The sequence below is a fragment of the Rattus norvegicus genome, chromosome 18, assembly GCF_021556685.1.
Source record: "Rattus norvegicus strain SHRSP/BbbUtx chromosome 18, alternate assembly SHRSP_T2T, whole genome shotgun sequence".
Lineage (NCBI taxonomy): Eukaryota > Metazoa > Chordata > Mammalia > Rodentia > Muridae > Rattus > Rattus norvegicus.
The window spans coordinates 37,158,539-37,175,952 of record NC_141551.1 but is presented as its reverse complement, the minus strand read 5'-3'; the positions used below and the strand labels follow the sequence as shown (position 1 = coordinate 37,175,952).

Genomic DNA, 17,414 nt, shown 5'->3' with positions numbered 1-17,414 from the left:
ATTATGAAGGGTGTCGTTTCCCTAATTTCTATCTCGGCTTGTTTCTCTTTTGTGTAGAGGAAGGCTACTGATTTCTTTGAGTTAATTTTATACCCAGCCACTTTGCTGAAGTTGTTTATCAGCTTTAGTAGTTCTCTGGTGGAACTTTTGGGATCACTTAAATATACTATCATGTCATCTGCAAATAGTGATATTTTGACTTCTTCTTTTCCGATCTGTATCCCCTTGACCTCCTTTTGTTGTCTGATTGCTCTGGCTAGAACTTCAAGAACTATATTGAATAAGTAGGGAGAGAGTGGGCAGCCTTGTCTAGTCCCTGATTTTAGTGGGATTGCTTCAAGTTTCTCTCCATTTAGTTTAATGTTAGCAACTGGTTTGCTGTATATGGCTTTTACTATGTTTAGGTATGGGCCTTGAATTCCTATTCTTTCCAGGACTTTTATCAGGAAGGGGTGTTGAATTTTGTCAAATGTTTTCTTAGCATCTAATGAAATGATCATGTGGTTTTGTTCTTTAAGTTTGTTTATATAATGGATCACGTTGATGGTTTTCCGTATATTAAACCATCCCTGCATGCCTGGGATGAAGCCTACTTGATCATGGTGGATGATTGTTTTGATGTGCTCTTGGATTCGTTTGCCAGAATTTTATTGAGTATTTTTGCATCGATATTCATAAGGGAAATTGGTCTGAAGTTCTCTTTCTTTGTTGGGTCTTTGTGTGGTTTAGGTATAAGAGTAATTGTGGCTTCATAGAAGGAATTCGGTAGTGCTCCATCTGTTTCAATTTTGTGGAATAGTTTGGATAATATTGGTATGAGGTCTTCTATGAAGGTCTGATAGAATCCTGCACTAAATCCATCTGGACCTGGGCTCTTTTTGGTTGGGAGACCTTTAATGACTGCTTCTATTTCCTTATGAGTTATGGGGTTGTTTAACTGGTTTATCTGTTCCTGATTTAACTTCGGTACCTGGTATCTGTCTAGGAAATTGTCGATTTCCTGCAGATTTTCAAGTTTTGTTGAATATAGGCTTTTATAGTAAGATCTGATGATTTTTTGAATTTCCTCTGAATCTGTAGTTATGTCTCCCTTTTCATTTCTGATTTTGTTAATTTGGACACACTCTCTGTGTCCTCTCATTAGTCTGGCTAAGGGTTTATCTATCTTGTTGATTTTCTCAAAGAACTAACTTTTGGTTCTGCTGATTCTTTCTATGGTCCTCTTTGTTTCTACTTGGTTGATTTCAGCTCTGAGTTTGATTATTTCCTGCCTTCTACTCCTCCTGGGTGTATTTGCTTCTTTTTGTTCTAGAGCTTTTAGGTGTGCTGTCAGACTGCTGACATATGCTCTTTCCTGTTTCTTTCTGCAGGCACTCAGCACTATGAGTTTTCCTCTTAGCACAGCTTTCATTGTGTCCCATAAGTTTGGGTATGTTGTACCTTCATTTTCATTAAATTGTAAAAAGTTTTTAATTTCTTTCTTTATTTCTTCCTTGACCAGGTTATCATTGAGTAGAGCATTGTTCAATTTCCACGTATATGTGGGCATTCTTCCTTGATTGTTATTGAAGACCAGTTTTAGGTCGTGGTGGTCCGATAGCACGCATGGGATAATTTCTATCTTTCTGTACCTGTTGAGGACAGTTTTTTGACCAATTATATGGTCAATTTTGGAGAAAGTTCCATGAGGAGCTGAGAAGAAGGTACATCCTTTTGCTTTAGGATAGAATGTTCTATAAATATCTGTTAAGTCCATTTGTCTCATGACTTCTCTTAGTCTGTCTACATCGCTGTTTAATTTCTGTTTCCATGATCTGTCCATTGATGAGAGTGGGGTGTTGAAATCTCCCACTATTATTGTGTGAGGTACAATGTGTGTTTTGAGCTTTAGTAAGGTTTCTTTTACGTATGTAGGTGCCCTTTTATTTGGGGCATAGATATTTAGGATTGAGAGTTCATCTTGGTGGATTTTTCCTTTGATGAATATGAAATGTCCTTCCTTATCTTTTTTGATGACTTTTAGTTGAAAATTGATTTTATTTGATAATAGAATGGCTACTCCAGCTTGCTTCTTCTGACCATTTGCTTGGAAAGTTGTTTTCCAGCCTTTCACTCTGAGGTAGTGTCTGTCTTTGTCTCTGAGGTGTGTTTCCTGTAGGCAGCAGAATGCAGGGTCCTCGTTGTGTATCCAGTTTGTTAATCTATGTCTTTTTCTTGGGGAGTTGAGGCCATTGATGTTTAGAGATATTAAGGAATAGTGATTATTGCATCCTCTTATATTCATATTTGGATGTGAGATTATGTTTGTGTGCTTTTCTTCTCTTTGTTTTGTTGCCAAGACGATTAGTTTCTTGCTTCTTCTAGGGTATAGCTTGCCTCCTTATGTTGGGCTTTACCATTTATTATCCTTTGTAGTGCTGGATTTGTAGAAAGATATGGTGTAAATTTGGTTTTGTCATGGAATATCTTGGTTTCTCCATCTATGTTAATTGAGAGTTTTGCAGGATACAGTAACCTGGGCTGGCATTTGTGTTCTCTTACGGTCTGTATGACACCAGTCCAGGATCTTCTGGCCTTTGTAGTTTCTGGCGAGAAGTCTGGTGTTATTCTGATAGGTCTGCCTTTATATGTTGCTTGACCTTTTTCCCTTACTGCTTTTAATATTCTTTATTTTGTGCGTTCGGTGTTTTGACTATTATGTGACGGGAGGTGTTTCTTTACTGGTCCAATCTATTTGGAGTTCTGTAGGCTTCTTGTATGCCTATGGGTATCTCTTTTTTTAGGTTAGGGAAGTTTTCTTCTATGATTTTGTTGAAGATATTTACTGGTCCTTGGAGCGGGGAGTCTTCACTCTCTTCTATACCTATTATCCTTAGGTTTGATCTTCCCATTGAGTCCTGGATTTCCTGTATGTTTTGGATCAGTAGCTTTTTCTTCTTTACATTATCTTTGACAGTTGAGTCAATGATTTCTATGGAATCTTCTGCTCCTGAGATTCTCTCTTCCATCTCTTGTATTCTGTTGGTGAAGCTTGTATCTACAGCTCCTTGTCTCTTCTTTTGTTTTTCTATATCCAGGGTTGTTTCCATTGTGTTCTTTCTTGATTGCTTCTATTTCCATTTTTAATTCCTTCAGCTGTTTGATTGTGTTTTCCTGGAATTCTTTCAGGAATTTTTGTGACTCCTCTCTATGGGCTTCTACTTGTTTATTTATGATTTCCTGGAATTCTTTCAGGGATTTTTGTGACTCCTCTCTATGGGCTGCTACTTGTTTATTCATGATTTCCTGGAATTCTTTCAGGGATTTTTGCGATCCTCTCTGTAGGCTTCTACTTGTTCTCTAAGGGAGTTCTTTATGTCTTTCTTGAAGTCCTCCAGCACCATGATCAAATATGATTTTGAAACTAGATCTTGCTTTTCTGGTGTGTTTGGCTATTCCATGTTTGTTTTGATGGGAGAATTGGGCTCCGATGGTGCCATGTAGTCTTGGTTTCTGTTGCTTGGGTTCCTGCGCTTGCCTCTCGCCATCAGATTATCTCTAGTGTTGCTTTGTTCTGCTATTTCTGACAGTGGCTAGACTGTCCTATAAGCCTGTGTGTCAGGAGTGCTGTAGACCTGTTTTCCTGTTTTCTTTCAGCCTGTTATGGGGACAGAGTGTTCTGCTTTTGGGCATGTAGTTTTTCCTCTCTACAGGTCTTCAGGCGGTGTCTCAGGCGCAGGGGTCCTGCCGCTCCTGGGCCCTCCCCCACGGGAACCCAGAGGCCTTATACAGTTTCCTCTTGGGCCAGGGATGTGGGCAGGGGTGGGCAGTGTTGGTGGTCTCTTCCGCTCTGCAGCCTCAGGAGTGCCCGCCTGACCAGGCGGTGAGGTCTCTCTCCCACGGGGTCAGGGAGCAGAGAGCTGCTGCAGGCCGGGATCCGCGAGTGTGGGACTCCCGGTAAACACAGGGAGTGCCCGGTCCTAGAGGAATTCTGTCTCTGTGTGTCCTGAGTTCACCAGGCAGGTCACTTGCAGCAGAAAAGTTGGTCTTACCTGTGGTCCCAAGGCTCAAGTTTGCTCGCGGGGTGCTGCCCACGAGCTCTCTGTGGCGGCAGCAAGCAGGAAGCTCTATTTCCATTTTTAATTCCTTCACCTGTTTGATTGTGTTTTCCTGTAATTCTTTCAAGTATTTTTGTGATTCCTCTCTATAGGCTTCTAATTGTTTATTTATATTTTCCTGCATTTCTCTAAGGGAGTTCTTCATGTCTCTCTTGAAGTCCTCCAGCATCATGATCAAATGTGATTTTAAATCTAGATCTTGCTTTTCTGGTGTGTTTGGATATTCAGTGTTTGCTTTGGTGGGAGAACTGGGCTCCAATGATGCCATGTAGTCTTGGTTTCTGTTGCTTGGATTCCTGTGCTTGCTTCTTGCCATCAGGTTGTCTCTGGTCTTACCTTGTTCTGCAATTTCTGACAGTGGCTAGACCATCCTATAGGCCTGTGTGTCAGGAGTGCTGTAGACCTGTTTTCCTCTTTTCTTTCTGCCAATTATGGGAACATAGTGTTCTGCTTTCGGGCATGTAGTCTTTCCTACCTACTGGTCTTCAGCTGTTCCTGTGCGCCTGTGTCCTGAGTCCACTAGGCAAGTTGATTGGAGCAGAAAAGTTGGTCTTACCTGTGGTGGTATGGCTCAAGTTGCTCATGGCGGGTCTGCTTTTGAGCTATTGGTGACGGCGGCAACCAGGAGGGCCTGTGCCGCCTTTTCCTGGGGACCCCATGCACCGGGGTCCCAGATGGCGTTTGGTGTTTTCTTCTGGAGTCAGAAGTGTGGGCAGAGTGTAGTCTCTTCTGGTTTCCCAGGCGTGTCTGCCCCTCTGAAGGTTTAGCTCTCCCTCCCACTGGATTTGGGTGCAGAGAACTGTTGACCTTTCAGGTCCGGGCGGTGTCTGGACCACAGAGGACCTGCGCTCGAGTTCCCCTATCTTCCGGTTCCCAGAAGCCCTAAACAGTTTCCTCTTGGGCCAGGGATGTGGGCAGGGGTGGGCAGTATTGCTGGTCTCTCCTCCTCTGCAGTCTCAGGAGTGCCCACTTGTCCGGGCTGTGAGCTCTCTGTCCCAAGGGGTTTGGGAGCAGTGAGCTGGGGGCAGGGATCAGTGAGGTTGGGGCTCCAGCTAGTATTTTCTGATTTTAAAAAGAAACTTTACTATAGAAAGTGAATTTTTGAGTCTTCTTCCTGGACTTGAGACAAATAGTTCTGTTTTTTACAGATTTGAGCAGATGGCATACAAGTGGCTCATCCCTCCTGGGTCTGTCTGCATTGTTGACAGTACCAGCTCTGCTGCTGTGAGAGTATTTCATTAACTCAGAGGAAAATAATTACTGAGCCTCAGTAGCTGGTGGATGTCATCACATGCCTCCGTGTTTCCTTTTAAATAAAGATGTGGCTGTGGGAAAGTGGACCAGCTAACTCTTCTAAAGCTATGTATACACTGTGTCAATGAGGGAAGTACAGGACAGTATACCTGAAATACTTGACAAAATATTAACAGTGTTATGTTCAGTAGTCTAGCTAGGCAATCACGTCAGTTCTGTGTCCCCACTGCCAACATCTGCTCAAAAATATTTGAAAGCAACTAAGTTTTTTTTAAATGATATTACTTATACATAGACTTATCCAGTGTTTTTTACTCAACACTTTTTTTTTAACTCTGGTATTAATTAAACTAGTTTCTGGCTCCTGAAAAATATAAAGTCTAAGCGCTGTGCTTTCCTTATTCTAAAATAAACATACATTTCCTCAGAAATGTAAATATTTTGAAGAACTCGAGGCTCATTGGTAGAGAGACTGCTCTGCCAGTTAAGCCTGCTCCACACAGAGCCCCACTGAAGAGTATTTGTTTGTGTTTATGTTTCTTAGCTTCTCAGGTTCATTATCTCAGGCAGGATTGTCATGCACATAATTTCACCATCATTTGAAAAATCTGTTTCGTGTCATGACAAATGGCAATCCTCTAACTTTCGGAGTATTTCCCACTTATAATTCATTTTTCTGTCTGCCACAGTAGCTGTTTTAAAAACAAGAAATATATTATGTATATGTGTCTTTTGGCTACTCTGTTCGACACAAGCAGTCAGCTTTTTTAGATTTTCATGATGATCTTGGTATTTTAATAAATGTGGTTTCAGGAATGAAAGCATTTTTTTCTTAGAATTCAGAAGCCCACAATGAAATTATGCTGAAGAATGACTAGTAGACTTTCTAGTTCAAGAAGTCTCTAATACTTCCCCAACTCTCAGAGCCATTTAAGGAAAGGCAGGTCAGGCATGATGGTGCACACTTGTAGTCCTAGCTGAAATAGAGGGGAAGAATGATTTTGTATCAGGCTTGTGAGAGTTTATTGAATAACAACTACAAAGATTTCTCCTTAATGACTGCATCGTATCAGGACTGAGATCTTTACATCAGCAAAGTGCCTGCCTCATAAGCATACAGACCTGACTTCGGATCCCTAGTACCCTTGTAAATAAAAGCCTGGTGACATGGTACACTTCTGTGATCCTAGTGCTGGAGGGAGTAGGCCTCAGACACAGGATGATCTCTGGAGATTATAAGCTAGGCAGGGGGTTGGGGGTTTAGCTCAGTGGTAGAGCACTTGCCTAGCAAGCGCAAGGCCCTGGGTTCGGTCCCCAGCTCTGAAAAAAAGAAAAAAAAAAAAGAACCAGCAACTATAAGCTAGGCAGTCCAGCCAAACTGATGAGCTCTAGGTTCAGTGAGAGACCATAAATCAAATAATAGATACATAGATGATAGATAGATGATAGATAGATAGATAGATAGATAGATCGATGATAGGTAGATAGATGATATTAGATGGATGAGTGAATAGATGATTGATAATGGATAATACATAGATGATAGACAGGTAGATGGATGACAGATGTATAGATGATTAGATAGATGTTTTATGACTAGATAGATAATAGATAGATGATAGATAATAGATAGATGATAGATGATAGGTAGATAGGTAGAAAGATAGATAATGGATGGATGAATAGATGATAGATAGATAATAGACAGACAGGCAACAGGCAACAGGCAAAGCACTGATGAGATGGCTCAAGGAAGTAAAGGTGCTTGCCATGCAAGCTTAGTGACTTGAGTTTGATCCTCAGAACCCACTGAAAGGTAGGATAGAACTGACTTCTCAGTGGTCCTCTGGGCTCCTCCACACAAATCCCTCCCTTGCATCAGACACATACACATCACACACAATAAAATAAGTAAACAAATAAAATTTTAAAATAAGGTATGAAGTGGTAAAAGAAAACACAAGAGGTGAACTTCTAGTATCTATGTGCACACACACGGACCCATACAGAGATGCATATACAAATGATTAATATTTTTTTCTTCTTAAACAGTATCATACACAAAAGATCGCCTTAGGAAACAGCTTCGTGGTTGGGAACAGGCTTTGGACTCAGTCAGATGTGGAATTTGCATCTTTGTTAGGCATTTGCTAGCTTTCTGATGTGAAGGAAATGTTTCACCCCTCTGGGATTTAGTTGTCTTCATCTGGAAATGAGACTCGCAGTGATTGCTGCATGGAGTGTCTGCAATACAGTGCTCTAAAAATGGATGTGCTTATACTGCGGCTCCCTGGAGCTTCCAAACCCTTCAAGACGTACTCAAATACAGCCAACTCCTACAGTGAAATATCAATAATTGAAATCATCTGACCTTCACCTTTTTATAATTGATTTGCTGCTTTCTCCTTAAGATTCATAAGGCTCTGCGGCCTTTGTAGGCATCTTATGATATGGAAATGGTGAGAAATCTTCATTTGTAAGACTGTTTAAGTATGAAGGCTCTAATTATATCCTGACTATACTTCTCCTTTTGATAGTCAGACAATGGCTGTAGGCTCTCCGGGCATCCTGAATGATGTACCTTCCCTGACTTTGTATCTTCATTAGCTCCCCCTTTGGCATCGTTAAACACATGTGGACCACATTTACAACTTTCAAGCCATGTGCTACAATCCCAGTTTTAAATTCCATCTGTGGGGTGAAGGCTTTATGGGAAACACTGTACTACACAGTTGTGAATATGCTGAGGTCAGTCCATGCTGAGCACAGGACAGCTCTGTCCCTATCCTTACCACATATATGTGCCTTGTTTGCAATATAGTCTTTAACCTTTAGCCATAAACATCTTCTTTCTGACTATCAGTCATGGAAACAACTGCTGGTATGTGTCTGAGTGATGGCATCTTGGATCAAACAGACATGCCCATTAAGTGCAAAATAAATCTGCCAGTGTACATTTAATATTATGCAATAAAATGCACTTTCCCAACAAACTCAGAATTTGCAACCTAAGCCTGTTCCCTGAAGGGATGTGTTTGAATAGAAGACTTTTTTTTAAGTGTATTGGCTAAGAGAAAATTTAATTCATATGCTGCAGTATGTCAGGCATCTGAGTTCTGGCATTCAGCTAATCATTGTCTTGAATTGTGCATTTAATCAAGTTCCTTCATTTAATCTAAGTATTTCTCTCAAAATCTAGTATCCCATTTTAAAGAAAACCCTCACCTCATATTTCTTTTGCTTAGTACCTACTTTTGTGAGGCCTGATGAAGGCAGTCAGTGAAGTGAATCTAATTTGGGCGGTTGAATACCAGGAGGAATCAGGAAGACTGCATAGGCCGTTGCCTTCATTTACACACCTTTGTCCAAGAGATATTTTTCACCATACTTTTGCATCTGTTATTTCCATTTCTCTTTGCTTAAAATAAAAGGGAATGAATGGTGCTAAATGAAATGAAAGCATGCATGCAAGCGAACACACACACACACACACACACACACACACACGAAGTCAGTCATTACACTGAATGTATTGGACAGGTCTTACATGTCTGCTTGGTAGGGGAAGAGTGGTTTACCATACTCTCTTGATACAGAGCCAGCATGTAATAGAGTTTATTTGTTCAGAGTGGGGCATCAGGTGTAATAGAATCAGGCATTATGTTTCTTTGACCCTAGTTTTTATATCCCCATAGTTGCACATTCATTCACTTTGCAGATATAAATTAAAAGTGGAGATGAGAGATTAGATGTGCCTAGGCTCATGTGGGCTTTGTGAAATGTAGTTTCTCTCACTCTTAGATCTTAGTGAATCGTGGCAGAAATATAAATGACCTGTAACTAAATATTCAGCACTTGTGAGATTTCAATTCTGTTTGTTGGCTTTGCTAGCAGATGAGGCTTGGCAAGCTGACTTCTCTATTTTTCTTATTATTTGTGCATTCAAATTAGTTAGCAATGCAAAGCTTTAAAGAAACATTATCAATCTATGTTTATAGTCTTTCATCTGTGAGTTTGACTAATGTTAAGTAGAGTTTCCTACTTAATACAACAAAAATCTCCTAAGGTGTCCTTTTTCCTCCTTTTCCTTCTTCACATTCTTCCTGTGCACTATCCTGGGCATTTTATAAGATGAGATGATACAAAAATCCCATTTTTTTTCTTGCCACTTGTTAAGAAATAGTGAATGAAAAGCATTTGGCTCTTCAGGTTCCACCAAGACTTGTTATATGACATAATTAAAACTTGACATTCTTAATCCAATGTGTGTGGTAGGATTTAGGCTGAAACTGAACTATTAAAATGTATCATATTTTTGTATTCATTCTATTCAATGAAATACTTTATTGTGTCTTAATTTAATATCCATAATTTGGTGAATGCTATCTATCTCCACAATTACATCCAGTACATGAAGGGTATCCAAGCTTTTATAATGAAAGCAGCCATGCCTTTGAAGCAAAGGTCACTGGCATGGATGTTGTTAGAAGCTTGGACATTTCCTAGCAGAAATGATAGGATAAAGAGAATTATGAGACAGAAGTAAATTGTGGGTTTGTGTTTATCATCTCAGTACTTTAAAAGCTCTTTGCTCAAAAATAAGGATCACAAATTTATGTGCACAGAATACGAATACTGAGAGTTTGTGGTATGTTAAGTTGTGTTTTGTTCTTATTTATTTATTTTATGTATATGATTACATTGTTGCTGTCTTCAGACACACCAGAAGAGGGCAATGGATCCCATTACAGATAGTTGTGAGTCACTATGTGGTTGCCAAGAATTGAACTCAAGACCTCTGGAAGAATAGCCAATATTCCTAACCACTGAGCCAGCCCTAGTGCGCTGTTTGTTTTTAAGATTTATTTATTTTTATGTGGATTGGTGTTCTGCCTGCATGACTGTGCAAAGGTGCCAGATCCTCTGGACCTGGAATTACAGACAGTTGTGAGCTGCCAGGTGGGTGCTGGGAGTTGAACCTGGGTCCTCTGGAAGAGCAGCCAGTGCTCTTAACTGCTGAGTCATCTCTCTAGCCCTATAGTGCATTTTGTTAAAAGACAGGGGTTTTTTTGTATATTAACATTGACCATAGCTCATTGTCTGCTAACTCCACAAACCAAGATAGCATGAATATCTTAGTTTTCTTTCTATTACTGTGTTAAAACACCATGACCAAAAGTGACTTGAGGATGAAAGGGATTACTTCATCTTACAGCATAAAGTCTATCATGAAAGGAAATCTGGGCAAGAACTCAAGGCAGAAACCTGGAGGCAGAAACCTGAAGGCAAAAACTGAAGCAGAAACCATGGAAAAGTGTTACTGACTTGCTCAGCCTGCTTTTCTATACAACTAGGACCACATGGCCAGAGTGGCACCACCCATAATGATATGGGCCCTCCCAAATAAATCATTAATTAAGAAAACATCCCACAGTCTTGCCTACAAGCCAATTCCTTGATTGAAATTCCATCTTCCAGATATGTCTAGGTTTGTGTCAAGTTGACAAAGCCAACCAGGACAATAAGAATCCAGGAAAATCAGCAAAACTTGGGAAAACAGTGAGTAGTCACAAATCTTCAGGCTGACCTCTCAGAGGTTGGGTTTTGAAACAGTGGGGCCAAAGGTAGGAAGATGCAAGTCCCCAGCTCCTATTTTTTTAGGCATATTTTAGCTGGGGATATTGACATATGCCTTTGATCCCAGCACTTGGGAGGCAAAGCAGGTAGATCTTTGTGGGTTAAGGTCAGCCTGGTCTACAGTTAGTTCCAGGACAGCCAGGGATACTTACTGCAAGCCTGTCTTAGAAAAACAAAAACAGAAACAATTTGTTTCTGTAATTTGTTGCATGTAGTTTCATCTATCACCTTTGCTCCAGGAAGTAGTTCACTACCAGGCTCCGTCCAGCTTCCCTTTTTGCTCTACCTGCTCTTGTTCTGGAAAGTGGCCTCACACTACCAGCTCCTACGCGGCTTTCCTTGAAAACTCAGACAAAAGACACATACACAGTTTGTTTCTTTACAACTTGCCTTCTTGGCACAATTGCTGGGCACTATTTCTTGCCTAGAAAAGTGTGTGCTTACTAACTTATTATCTCCATCTTTCCACCTGCCCTAAACTTCAGTGGCTAGTCCTTAGGCCCTGTCAAACATCTCTGGCCACTCACCTGTAGTGGTGGCCATAGGCCACTGCTCCCCCTACCCCAATACCTCACATGATTTCTGTGTTCTTCTCCCTCTAAAGCATGGCAAAAACCCCCTCTCTTTCTTTGCAGTTCCCTTTCCTCCTGGGACTGGAAAGTCCTGCCTGTATCTTCCTCCCAGCAATTGCCCCCCCCCCACCTTCTTTACTAACAAATCAAGAACCAATTGAGGAACAGGACCTTAGCTTCAGAACCACCCCCTTCATTAATTGATATATTTTTATTGTGCATGGCATTGGCTTTCATAAGGTCATTTCCATGCAAGTATATAATGTGCTCTGAGTATATGCTCCCCAATAACTCTCTCCTCTCCTATCTTCCTTCTCCTCCCCCTTTTTCCTCTTCATTTTCTTCGACAGTTTTGCCTATTCTTTCATGTCAACACACACACACACACACACACACACACACACACACACACACACACGATTTTATAAATTGTAATTGTAGGTTATATGATATACAGAATATCTAAATGTGACTCCCACAAAGGTTGAGAACCATTGTTTTAGAGGGACCTCTGTATTGCTTTTTATTCTGTCTAGACTAGTGTATAGTTAGCTCTGTTTGTCCTACCCTTGCCAACACTTACTACTATTTGATTTTGTTTTGTTGTGAGACAGGGTCTTTCTACATAGCCCTGACTGTCATAGAACTCACTAGGTAGATAAGGCTCTCCTCAAACTCAGAAAGATCCATACCACAACCGGCTGCTACTTGTTAATGACTGACATTCTGACTGGGGTGAGATGGATGTCAATTCAATTTTATTTATATTGCTCTGATAACTAGTGATATTGCCTATTTTCCCATGTGGTCATTGCCCATATGTATTTCGTATTTGGGGAGCTGTCTTCTCATTTCATTAGTCTAATTTCTGACAGCATTTTTTCTCATCATATTATTTACCTATTTAAATCACACCATTTGCATCTATCTGGATTAACAATGAGGCCTTTCTTTTATGACCAAAGTCATAGGAGTGAATCTCTCCTACTAGACTGTGAACAGATCAAGAATAGGAGTATTGTCTTTGCTTCTCTCCAGGGCCTACTAGATTACTTGTCCCAGGCTCATTCACTCATTGACTCTCCCAGTCATTTACTTATTCTAATCTGGATCCTCTCAATGAATGTTTATTGAACAAGTGGGTGGATAATCTTCTTTTAGAGGCTGTGAAAATCATGGGTAAATGTCAAGTTGTCTAATAAGAAATTCCTTATGTACCTTATAACAAAATACACATATTTTCAGTGTGCATGGCATTGAGTTCCATAAAGGACATTTCCATGAGAGTATATAATGTGTCTGGAGCAAATGATCCCCATAAGTCCCCTCCTCTCTGTTTTCTGTCTTCTGCAATGTTGGACCTTTTGTGAGAAGATCCATAGTTACTGCCCATCTAAACCCAGCATTTCTCACAGTTCTTTGGATCAAGTCTCAGGTCCTTCGTGTGGTCTCTGAGGCTTTCTGCTTATTTTATTTATTGCTTATCCTCCCACCTGCCCCACCTGCACTATTCCCTTCCTGTCCAAGTTCCAGCCATGTTTGCTTGTAAATAATGCATATGGTATTCCTACAATTTCAGTAACCCCATTCCCTATTCTCAGTTAGTTAATTTCTGTACATCTTTTTTTATTTTTAACACACGTGTATGAGTTTTAGAGAGAGAGGGAGTGTGTGTGTGTGTATGTGTGTGTGTGTGTGTGTGTGTGTGTGTGTGTGTGTATGTGTGTTGCACAATAATACAGGTGCTTGAGGAAGCCAGAACAGGCTATTGTATCCCCTAAAACTGTACTTACAGGGACTTGTGAAACATCCCATATATGTTCTAGGAATTGAACTCCAGTGTTTCAGAAAAGCATCAGATATCTTTTAAATCTAAGATCACACATCTTTCGTTTCCTTATTTTAATTTTTTTCAGGTTGTAATGTTACATGTGTGCTTCATTTGCCTCTACATCTATGCATGCAGTGCCAACAGAGGCCAGAAGAGGGTGTCAGCCCCCCTCCCCACTGGTGAATGGAATTTCATGATTGTGAGCCACCACATGGGTGCCTGGAGTTGAAGGGAGGGCCTCTTCAGAAGAGCCTTCAGTGCTCTTAACTGCAGAGCCATTTCTCCAGGCTGACAGGTCTGTTTCTTAGGCCAGGTAGTAGTGGTGCATGTGTTTCTCTTGAAAAGCAAAAGAAAACAAAAACTGTTCTTTGATTTCCTAACCCAGCTAGGTTAAAGAAACTATTGCTTATCGTGAGAGAACACTCTGCAATTGTCATCTGATACTTATTTTTATGACTAAGTGATGTGTCAAGTATCTGTTGCTACAGCAAGATTGTATGACAAGGCATCCATAGAGAGTGGAATGGTAATCAACAGTTTGCTGCTGATCTCTCTGGGATCAGTTGTGGGCTATCAGGCAACTATTACTCTTAGCTATCATGGGTGTGGACTCATTCATATACCTAAAGATAAACTGGCTGATGGTTGCTCTAATAGGGAAAGAGGAGCAACAGATTCACAAGTCTCATTCATGCTCCAGAAGGCTGGATCAGCCAGATTCTCATAGTAGTGGCAAATGTGTAAGCAAAAACAGAAAAATGTCTCGAGGAGGTAAACCATACTTATGAATTATGTTATGCACTGAAGTCCGAGTTCTGGGTAAAAGGCCTTTACCAGGCTATCTTTGGATATGAGATGGAAAGCTCACTTGAAGGCAATGATGGCATATCTCTTTGTAGTTGTCATTATATATTTAGTGCCTAACATGATGTTTGACCTATAGTGAATAATAACTATTTCTTGGACAAATAAGGAAGGAGTATAAAACATTAATTTGATACTGTTATCTCAATCATCTAAATAAATGGTCAATTTAAAAAGTTTCCTTATTAGGAAGGTAGTTCAAAATCGTTTTTCATTTCTTGTTTGTTTGTTTTCCTGACTTCTTTAATTCCTTGTATTACTACAAGTAAATCTGTCTGTGAACTATGGTTAGCTTTTGTTCCCATATGGTCCAGCTCTGCTACTGTATGAATCATTTTTATATCATGACAAAAGTACATTAAAAGAAAGAAGGACTATTTTGGCTTCAAGGACTTGGTGTGACATGGTCAGCAGCTCAGAGCATGGTAGTGGAGCATGTGGCAGAGGCTTTTCACACTGTGCTAGGCCAGGAAACAGAGGAAAGTAGGAGCCAGATTTGGGAGCAGTCTTCAGTGGCCTAGCCTAAAGACTTCTCGTTAGCCTGTACCTCCTGGAACTTCCATGATCTTCTCAAGCAGCACCACCAACAGGGGAAGAAGCATATAAGATGTGACCTAGAATACCCTATTGCCACCAATGCTAGCACTGTGGGAAATAATATCAAATGAGCTGTCTGAGGAAGGGGACACAATTTTGTATTTTGGAAGTGAGGGGGCAAAACAAAATAATAAAATAAACAAAAACTTAAGTTTTCAAATATTTGCACAAAGTTTATCATGATTTCATTATTAAGTGTACTTCCCCATGCTCATCTGTTGAAGCTTAAGTCCCTATATTGCTGGGTTGTTTATGAGGGTTCTAGATTGATCCAATGACTGGCAACATGACTGAGAAGTTACAGGAGTATGAGTGTGTGTGAGTGTGTGTGTGTGTGTGTGTGTGTGTCTGTCTGTCTGTCTATCTGTCTGTCCACCCTGACTGGAGAAGATTGGTCACTGGGGACAAGTCTTTGAGTATCTAGGCCTGAGACTCTCCCTTTACATCTCTTGGCTTCTCGGTTGCAATGCTATAAGCAGTCCCTGCCACATTTTCTGTTGCCATGGTATTCTGCCTAACCATAGCATGGATATACAGAGCCACTGTGCTTGAGCTAAACCATGGAAACCCTGAGCTAAAATAAATCTTTCCTCCTTTAAATTGTTTCTCTGGTATCTGTCACAGTGATGGAAAATCTAACATGCAAAAAGTCTTCTGGAAACTTTCCCTTGAGCCAATGGTACTATCATTAGATATACTGCTGTCACCAAGAGCCACAGATTGGGGAGATTTATAAGGAACAGAAATTTACTTCTCAGAGTTCTCCAGAATTGGAAGTGCAAGATCAAGTTGCCGGTGGGATTGGTGCCTAGAGAAGACCACCATGTTACCACACCCTCTGAAAAGAAAAAAGGCTGTATCCACACATTTCACAGACTCCAGTTGTATAAAATGTTAGTGCTGTGGCTGTTTAATTAAAAAAAAGTCCAGAGGTTCCTGCAATGGAAGACCAGGCAGGGGAGAACATTGCTGATATGAAGCTGTAGTGATATACCAACTGGGTAAGAATACTTTCTGTTTTCTAATCCTGAAATAGCCATTCCAACTCTGCTTTGTACTTCGTTTGATACTTAATTGATAATTTATGGGTGATTACCCATAAATGGAGCTGATAAGGCCAGAAGTGTTGATGATTCAGAGAGGAGAAAGATCAATGTTAGGACAGGAGTTAGGAATTAAGAAGATGCTCCTGGCAATGGGCAGAGAGACACCTTGTTGCTGGTTTTACATCAGTCAGGACAGAGCAGATGGCAGTCCCTTGTTCATGGATGCCTGGCTTGGTGTTTATAATTCATAAAACATCAAATCTAGGCAGTGCAGTGTGGAAGGAGAAAGACAGAGATCTGTGGCCCATCATGCTACCTACAGCCCTGTCCTCCAAGTGCACTGCACAGACGGGCCACAGACACCTGCTTGCTGACATGTCATGGAGCATGGATGGAGGATGTTACCAGGGGCCTGCCTGCCCCATGGCCAGCCTGCAGCAGAAGCCACTGCAATGTGCTAGTGTGTGGTGGTCAAATGAGAGAGAAAGAGAAGTGGGGCAGCTTCTCTTGATCATGAAGAGAGTGGAATTGGAAATTTGAGGGTGGAGAAGAGTAGCCTGTTGTGAGTGGCCAGCCTTGCCAAATAAGGCCATGGTGAGGTTTCAGCTACAGCTGTCCCTGAGGGACATGTCTTCCACTTCAAAAGTCCACTTCATGGCTATGCAGTGGCAGGAGTTAGTGTTGTTGTCTGTGGTCATATTACAATTAGAGAGCAGGGGCATGTCCCTGGCTGGGGCAGCCACTGGTGAGCACCTGGATGTCCAGAGTCTGTGCAGAGTGGCCCTGCCCTTCACTGGATGAAGCTGGTACTCTATAGAGCTGGCCCCATCTCTCACTGCTGGCAGCACTTGGATTAGTGGGTACTACACCTCACCCTGGCAGCACAGAGGCAACCCTGGTGCTGGGGGTACAGGTGAACTAGCCTGAAGGTGAGAGCCCAAAAGCTGGTCCCACCACTAGTCTGACTTGAGGTGGCATGGTTGTGGGAGTGATACCTCTTCTATAACCCTCACTACCTACAGCAGCTGAGAGAGCTGGCCCTGGAATCATGAAAGCAGGTGTCCCTGTCCCTCTCTGGCTGCAGCACTCAGGAGAGCAGAGCCCTACACCTTACCTGGGCAACACAATGAAGCTGGCCCTGATGGTGAAGGCAAAGGTAAGCTAGCCTCAAGTATGTGAGTGCAGGAGAGTTGGCCCAGCTCCTCACGGGGTGCAGCACTTAGGTGAATGGGCCTCAGACCTTTACTGGGCACTACAGTGGTGCTGGCTCTGTAGTCATACAGACTGGTGAGCCAGTCCTGAGGGCATGAAGGTGGGAGAGTTGACCCTGCCTCCTGCTGTTTGAGGCACTGGGTGGCCTAGCCAGAGCAGTACTGGAAAGCTCCCTGTGGTGGCATGGATAAGGGAGAGCTGGAGACCCAGGCCCAGATCCATGGCTCTGAGATGGCCCACCCCAAAATCTACATCATCTACAAATGGTTGGGACTCGTGAAAGGGCCAGTCCTGCTGATTCAAA

At 41.5% G+C, this 17,414-nt stretch overlaps 2 protein-coding genes across 7 annotated transcripts in view; one reads left to right on the top strand and one right to left on the bottom strand.

The window, feature by feature from the left end:
- Nucleotides 1–17,414, top strand: part of Mcc (MCC regulator of WNT signaling pathway) — a 472,630-nt gene that overhangs the window by 163,218 nt on the left and 291,998 nt on the right. The gene's annotated exons all lie outside the window — the stretch shown is intronic.
- Nucleotides 1–17,414, bottom strand: part of LOC147999768 (uncharacterized) — a 173,773-nt gene that overhangs the window by 143,294 nt on the left and 13,065 nt on the right. The window contains exon 4 of one of the 3 annotated variants that reach the window (XM_087593678.1): nt 13,474–13,727. The exons of the other annotated variants lie outside the window; for them this stretch is intronic. Coding sequence (XP_087449804.1) covers nt 13,655–13,727 — 73 coding nt within the window. The 3' untranslated portion in view covers nt 13,474–13,654. Of the gene's footprint in view, nt 1–13,473; nt 13,728–17,414 lie in introns of those variants that run through there. 3 annotated transcript variants of the gene reach the window in all.